Raw genomic sequence first — 8,209 nt, forward strand, 5'->3', positions numbered from 1 at the left:
TGGATACATACATGAATCAGATTGTGTTTCCATTAAAATACATGTAACTATTCTTGGAAACAAATTTCCTCTCTTTGGGAAGCATCACTCTGGTTGAAGCAGATGTTTACCAATTGTGTATGCAAACATTGCTCCATCTTGCTTCCTATGCATAAGAATTCTCTGCTTCTGCCACACAACACACAAATGACGCAAGCTTCACAGAACCAATAGTAATCATATTTCCATACACTAACAACTAAAGCTTCCGTGACACAATTTTCACGAAATTAATATGCTTCATACATAGCTGGACAACGTTTCTGTCACATATACATTATGCTTCCAACGTTAGCGCATTATGCTTCCAACGTTAGCGCATTATGCTTCATACACACCCGAATAAATCTTTTGTTATTCATCCGACTGTGCATCCAACATTGGTGTAGTATGTTTCCCATGTTCATAGTGCTTTTGCTTCAACCATCCATGTTCAACGAATCAACAAACCTTGAGTGATTTTAGGGAGCAGTTCACATAGTAGAGGCGTAGTTAAAGGAATAACCATTAATCAATCAAACAGAAACTTCCACGTAGTGGGCCTTCTAGCAATTATGAAGCACGTAATTAGTGGAATTCTCAACGGAAGAAATCTACTTACCTTAGCGTGGGCTCTTTCCCACATCCGACCCCTCCATGGTTCTAATCGTACGGCTCACTATACTAGTAGTCTAATGAAAAGTAGGATATTAGTAGTCTGATGCCTAGTAGTTTCCAAAATTTAAATAGAGTGGTGATATGTATGGCAAATTTATTTGCCGCTACGTGTGGCGAACTATGGGCCTGCACACATAGCTGGCTTAGAGTAAGTTAACTGGGTTGACCCGTTTAGCGTTCTATAGATCCTGGTTTTAGGCAACAGTTTAGGTTTGATTTTTCTGTTTTTATTTCTTATTATGGTGTTCACTTTACCAGCTGTCTCTAGTTTTTTTTTTTCATTTTCCTTTTTATTTTTCCAAAAGTTCCCCTTTAAAAAAAATTCTTGAAATTTTTAAGAATGATTGTATTTACGAAAATTGTTTGGGATTTTCAAATATTCTTTAGAATTTAAAAGGTTTCTATTAAATTTCTTTAGGAATTCAAAAAGGTTGGAATTTTAAGAAATATTCTCATTCTCAAAATTTGTTCACGAATTAAAAAAGATAATCAGAATTTTCAGAAAATGTTGCTTTTTTCTAAAGTAGAAATTTTATAAAATGTTTATGTTTCGGAAAAATATTTATATTTTTTCAAAAAATATTCAAATAAAACCGACTAAAACCCCATCGGTAGACTACCTAGCAACGACTGAAAAACCGTCTAAAATATTTTTTGGAACAATAATGTGACTATTTTCTTTCAACAAGTTCTCTTTTCAGGAAATATTAACCATACCCATGACAGTACCACAACATCCGTCACGATCAAATCTTGCAAGATCCACAGACAAAGAAGAGAAACGATCAAATCTTGCAAGATCCACAGACATCCTCCGATGACACTAAACGCATCGCTAGGAGAGAGACTAGGCAAGAAGAACGTTATTCCATCTTCGAGACGACGCCAACATCTCGTCTTCCTTCCTGAGTAGGATAGGAACTCTAAACAAACTAAAAACATCTACGAGGAGACGCACACGGTTTATTCAACTAGCTGGATCAGGATAACCGAATTCTGTAACTCCCACAAGCAAACCACGTTTGGCATGCCATAAACAAGGTGTAACCCGTTTGTATGCATTCGCCGCCTATTACATATGACAGCTACAGTTCAGAAGGGGCCATTATCCAGCTGACACCACAACAGCAACAGCTACACGTTGTTGTCAGCCATTTGTATGGTCTGCCTGCCAAGATGAGCTGCACATGTTCTCCTTTTACGTCCCAATCAGAACCAGTACAACTCCGGCTTGCGTCAACTTCTGGCGATCCATGTCACTGTCTGAATTTGTGGTTTTCTCAAGCCACGACCTTAACGCACAATTGTTTTTTATTTGTGGTTTTCTGAAGCCACGACCTTAACGCACAACACATGATTGTTCTTTATTTGTGGTTGTCTGAAGCCACGACCTTGACGCAAAACACATGATTGTTTTCTCAATGTTGGGTAAGGGCCTCTTTGATTCACAAGATCCTAAAAACAAAGGCTTCTTTCAAAGAGGTTTGATTGGATGCAGGGTATAGTAAGGCCAATATAGGACAATATAAAAATTTCAAAGGAACCCTAATATGTATGCCAAAATTTCAAAGGAACCCTAATATGTATGCCAAAATTTCAAAGGAACCCTAATATGTATGCCAAACATTGATGTGTCTGGAAATTCACATGTCATTGCTTATTGAATTGATGATTTGACAACTACTCCCTCCGTTCCAAAATAGATGACTCGACTTTGTACTAACTTAAAGTTAATACAAAGTCGAATCATCTATTTTGGAACAGAGGGAGTAGATGGGAGTAATCAAGTGATGCGTGGCATTCTACCGAAGGAATGATTTGAGAACTACTCCCTCCGTCCCACAATGCAAGACGTTTTTTTATGGGATGAGGAGTAAATGATTCAGAACACAGATGGCAGCATGCAATAAGTACTGAATTGTCACAAATGGCAGCATATTAGATGTATCTAGATGTATCAAACACAAATGGCAGCATATTATTAGCACTGGATAATCACAAAAAAAATTGCAAATAACAACTTCGGGTAGTTTTGAGATTACCATGAGCAGATTTCTTTGTTCGATACGCAATTTTTATATTCGATGCACACAAACACAACATAAGCATCGAACCAGAGTAAATGTAACCTCAATGCATATAAGTTCCACATTGGATAATTCTGAATGTATGATTTGAACTATAATCTCATTAGATGTAGAGGATGATGAAACAGCAACTGAACCAAACAAAGAAACGAAGCAACAGACACCCCGATGCAGTAAAATTGACAGCCGATTACAGCAATGATTCGCTGAATCGAGCGCACTTATTCGATTCAAACTCATTGATGGCTCACACCTTGAAGCTGAAGTTGAGAAGGATCTTGTTCAGGCCAAATTTCCAGCCGCTGATCCCCTTCCTGCCTGGGCAGGAATTAACCGTGGTAGCCACCGCCGGCTCAGACCCATGGTTGTCGGCGACGGTCTTCTGCCAGAGCATGAAGCTCCTGCATCCATTGAAGCTGATCCTCTCATCGGACTTGAGAGCTGCAATGAACGAAGATGGAATTCAGGGACGTGCTAGCCAAGAACTAGAGTAAATTATCTATCTATAATGATGAAACCACGCTTACCGTCGGATCTGCCATTGGCCGTGTAGAGGAGGAAGTTGGCAGCGTCGGAGCCGAGCAGCGGCATGCGGCCCTCGCGGGCATAGCAGCGGAGCGCAGCACGGATTAGTCCGTCGACCGACTCGCCCTCGTCGACCAAGAACCGTAGCGGGCCGGCGCTCCCGAGGACGGTAACCGTCACCAGCACGCGCGCGCGGCCGGCAACCCCTGTCGCCGCTGCCTTGCCACGGAGCTCAACCTTCCTAAGCTTCATCGGCAGCGTCGACGGCACAGCAACAGCCATAGCGACGGTCAATCAATCAAATCAAACGAAACCTATCAATCAAAATCGCTTGTTCCTCTTTTCTTTTCTGATGAATTCTCTTCTTGGCAGGGAAAAACTCGAGATCAAAATAACCAGGGACGGTTCAGGGGGGAATCAAAAGAGCGTCGGATTCGCCGGGTCGCTGACGGAGGGAGGGCCGCTCAGGGGTCGAGGCCGATGCAGCGGTGGTACCAGCCCTGCATGCAAGCGCCGAAGCAGCGGAAGGAGGCGGAGGAGTCCCTCTCCGTCTGCGGCGGCGAGGAGGGGGAGGCGGAGATCGTGTGGGTTCCCACCATTCACGAGGGGGCGGAACTCGTCTTGGCTGCGCGGCGGAGAAAGAGATCTGGGCTCCCGGCGGCGAGGGGAAGGAGGAGGAGACGGGGTCTGTTTCGTTTGTGAACGGATCGAATCGTGAGGGGACGGAATATAAGGCACGGCTCCGCTGAGGCTGATGAGGCGGCGGCCGCGTGGAGGGTTGCGCTGGTCTTCCTTGCTTCCAGAGAGAGCGCGTCGATCTGGGCGGTTGGTGGCGGTGGATGGACGGGTGGATGCCGTTTTAGGGCGTCCACGCGGTTGGGACGATCTCTTGGCTCCCAAGCTGCCCCAACACGCAAGGTTTTCTGGGTACCGGCGCATTTAATTTGGTGTAATTATATCTCTATCTTTAAAATAAAGACACGCCTAACTAACGAAGGTTTGTTGGCTAGCGCTTCACGTTGTACACGCTAAAAGGGAAAAAAAATATACCAGCTGATACTCAAAAAAGAAGCTCTAGTCCCTCGCGCCCCCTATGTCTGGCATGAGCACATTCGCCTAGTCTTCGCCTCCCCGCGTTGTCGTCAGGCCAAAGAAGAGAAAAATAGCAAGCACATTGCCTCGTCCCTGCACACCGCGCGTCCCGCTCCTCTCACTCCCTCAGCCTTAAGAACGCAACAACCCCCACATCCCTCCTCCTCACCCAATCCGACTTCTTTTCACACACTTGTTAATGGAGGCTCGACAGTGACGATAGGGAAAATGGTTGCTTTCCCCACCGTAAACACAGGTATGCTCGCACCCCTGCCCTCTGACCCCCTACTGCTTCCATGCCCCACAACCAGAACGCCCCTTCCCCTCAGATTTTCTAGGGAAAGTTGCACTGCTCCTCCGCCAAAGTTGCTTTTGCCCCCAATGGGGGTGCGACTCCAAATTTTGTGGTTCCCTCCTTTCCTCGAATGGTATTTTGGTGTGATGGCAATACTGTAGGAGATATGCCCTAGAGGCAATAATAACAGTTATTATTTATCTTCAAGTTCGTAATTATGCTTATATATCGTGTTATAACTTCCTCGATTAACCCCATTTTTTTTCGGTTTATTTTCTTAGATCGGTTTTTCGTCGGTTTATTTTATTTAGCGAACGTTCGTTCATTAGTCTTTTCTTTTCATTTTATTTTCGGCCAGGGACCTATCCGTGATTATTTTTATCGCAGATTAGCCCCTGATCTTCAAACCCTCGCCGTTTCTAAACCAACGCCAAAATCTTCGTCTCGAGCCCCTCTTTCTATTTAATCAACTTGAACAAGGTTTTGACAATTTAAAATTTGGTTTCAAGCAGATTTGAATTCGAAGTTCTTTTGACCGTAGTTTCAGTTCCGTAGCTCCAATTCGATTGATTCTTTTTGCAGATCGAATCTCTTCAGTTGGGTTTTCAGATTCGATCTTCTTATTTGAGTTTTACCTGTGCATCCTTGCTTGAGTGCTTATGTATGCTATTGTTTATTTGCGATAGAATTCCCGGAGTGCGAAGCGTGCTGCCACGAGTCTCTAGGGTTTGCGAATCGTCAGCAAGGCAAGTAACACATTGATCATACCCTTTTCATACCCGGTTTTTATGCATTAGTTTCAACCCTCAAACAATGCATGATTAGGATGTGATTTAACATGTGGGTATTGGGAAGTAGATGTTGAGGTAGTACCTGTTGCCCTTTTATTTTCAAACCCTTGGGAGTTACTTCTACGCTATGCTATTATTGCCATGCTATGCTCGTAGACGTGGATTGGGTTTGAGTGTATCCATGACAGATGTGAGATTGTTAATTAATGGTTAACTTAAGGTGGCTACTTAAATACACATCTGGGTGGATTGGTTGCGGGCACCTGGAGAATTCAGTGTTGTCCTAGGATATCCCGGAGTACCCGTGTGATCATCTTATGGCTCGCCACCCAGGCTCAAAGGGATCATAAGATTATTCATGCTATAAACTTCCGTGTGCAGCCACAAGCTATTATGGGCTCTAGCATAGTCGAGTATGTTGCGTGACCTCTTCTAGTGGAAGGCTAGCAGATGTAGGGGATGTAGGTTGGTACTGTCTACCCAGGGTTAGAGTTATTGCTTCTGAAAGACTGTGTCTCGGTCTTCCGTTTCTCAAACACCATGTAGTGCGAGAAATCCAACGGAGGATATCGAGTCTTGTGGGGAAAAGTGTGCAAACCTCTGCAGAGTGTACAAACTAATCATGGTTAGCCGTGTCCCCGGTTATGGACATCTTGAGTATCTGGTTCTTGGATTATCATGTTGATCTCATCACTCTAAATTAATTTGTTGGGTTTGTTAATTACTTTTAATTGAGATTGAGTTGGAGGAACCTTCTCAATGTTTCAACTACCATGATAGTTAAATAAAATATATTCCTTTATGGTAGGGAAAAATTGGCTTTTCGCAAAACATTGTAACCATAGAGCCTCCACCAACCATGTATGCATGTAGTGATAGCTATTATCCTGTTCATTGCTCTATTGTGTTACATTGCCAACATATTCCATGTGTTGACCCGTTTCGGGCTGCAACATATCATGTTGCAGACTTTTCAGACGAAGAGTAAGGTGCGCTAGGTCGTTGTCGTGCACTCAGCTATGCTGTTGGAGTTGATGGACTCACTTTATCTTCCAAGCCTTCCGTTGTTATCTTATTTAGATGGCCTTAAGCCATATTTATTGTAATAAGTTCTCTCTTGAGACTATCGATGTAATAAGTGTGTGATTGCTACTCTGTTATAAATCCTTCAAGTATTGTGTGTGTGTCAGCATTACCGATCCAGGGATGACACGTATGCACAGAGATTTGACCGTCTGAGGTCGGATCGCTACAAGATGGTATCAGAGCACACGCTGAATGTAGGACACGACCACTAAGATAAGCCATAGGTCAGTCTTCTCTACTCATTTCTGACTCCTCTCCCTTTTCTACTCTACAGGATGGCGGACCCAAGGAACAAGTTTGCACAACCGGATGAAGACACACCTTTTGGACGACACTTGAAGGAAGTCACTAGGTACTTGAACATCGGTGAAAGAACATGCGGTGCCCCCATGTTTGGTTTTGGTAATTGATGACAATCTCTATGGACTAATGGTTGCCTTGAGTTATATTTGAAGGATTTGTCCATAGGCATTTCTTGAAGTCCATGTGTTGGTTTCAAGGAGTTTATGTGGTGACCAAGGTGTTATTAAGGAATTATCCAAAGATTGGTCATGTGAGAGTAGAGCTTATTGCAAGCATGTCTTGAAGAAGAAGATTGTGTGATCATTCATGTTTACCTTCAAGACATCATCCAAATGAAGAGAGTTGGAAAGAGTCAAGGTTGATCAAGACTAAGTCAAGAGTGAATCAAGTTGATCAACACACAAAGCGCACAAGATGTACCGAGAGGGATCAAGCGACCCCATGGTGTGGTAAGCATTGTCGATTACGCTTTGTGTACTAACCCATGATCTTCGTGAGAGTTCTTTGTGGGGTTAGGTTGCGGTGTGCAAGTTCAAGTGAAGCATCATGAAGAGATCAAATGCTTGAAGCTTGCCGTCCATTGTGGCAACAATGGACTTGTGAAGATGTTGCGGTGTGCAAGTTCAAGTGAAGCATCATGGAGAGATCAAATGCTTGAAGCTTGCCGTCCATTGTGGTGACAATGGACTTGTGAAGATGTGCGGAAGAGTGGCTCACCCATGGTGGAGTATGGGGGAGCAATCAACTAGTCTTCATCGAGCCAACACAACCAAGAAAGGTGGTCCAACTTGAGGGAGTCAAGATCGTCATCATCTAGCTCAAGTGGACCATGTGCAAGGCAAAGGTTTGCTCTTGATAGGTTTTCTATTTTACCGGTCTCATGATGGTAGTTGGGAGACCGGGTTATAGGATCGATTGCCGTACTATCAAGGGGGGCTCTCGATGAGTAGCTTGATCGTATCGTTCATAGAGAGCTCAAACCATTGCATCCTTGCATCGTCTTTGTTGGTTCTTGTTTGGTTCTTCTCTTTGTGAGTTTTGGAGCTTATGGTCATCTTGATGACAAGCTCGAGTTCATCGAAAACGGAGTTCACTCGCATCTTCTATGATGTTTTCGATGTTGGAGGTTATGCCGGTTCTTCTCGGTTGGAGGTTTCACTCCTCTATTTGTTCGGTCATTGTTTTGATGCTACTCGTCTTTGTCAATCCAACAAGCTTGAGTTTGCTCAATTCGGAGCTCATATGCAGAAGTTATGGCAGTTTTGGTTTCCTAGCGGTAGTACCGCGGCCAGAGCGGCAGTACCGCTTATCGCCCCAAGTGGTAGTACCGCTGT

At 43.8% G+C, this 8,209-nt stretch overlaps 1 protein-coding gene across 1 annotated transcript; it reads right to left on the reverse strand.

Annotated features, from left to right (window-relative positions):
* Positions 1–2,815: 2,815 nt before the first annotated feature.
* On the reverse strand, positions 2,816–4,013 carry LOC109736418 (uncharacterized protein At4g22758). The gene is made up of 2 exons (XM_020295642.4): positions 3,311–4,013; positions 2,816–3,224 (listed from the first exon to the last, which is right to left on the reverse strand). Exons 1-2 carry the CDS (start codon positions 3,588–3,590, stop codon positions 3,031–3,033), a joined length of 474 nt encoding a protein of 157 aa, XP_020151231.1. The 5' UTR covers positions 3,591–4,013; the 3' UTR covers positions 2,816–3,030.
* Positions 4,014–8,209: the final 4,196 nt, after the last annotated feature.

This window comes from Aegilops tauschii, chromosome 5 (assembly GCF_002575655.3).
Source record: "Aegilops tauschii subsp. strangulata cultivar AL8/78 chromosome 5, Aet v6.0, whole genome shotgun sequence".
NCBI classification, from domain to species: domain Eukaryota; kingdom Viridiplantae; phylum Streptophyta; class Magnoliopsida; order Poales; family Poaceae; genus Aegilops; species Aegilops tauschii.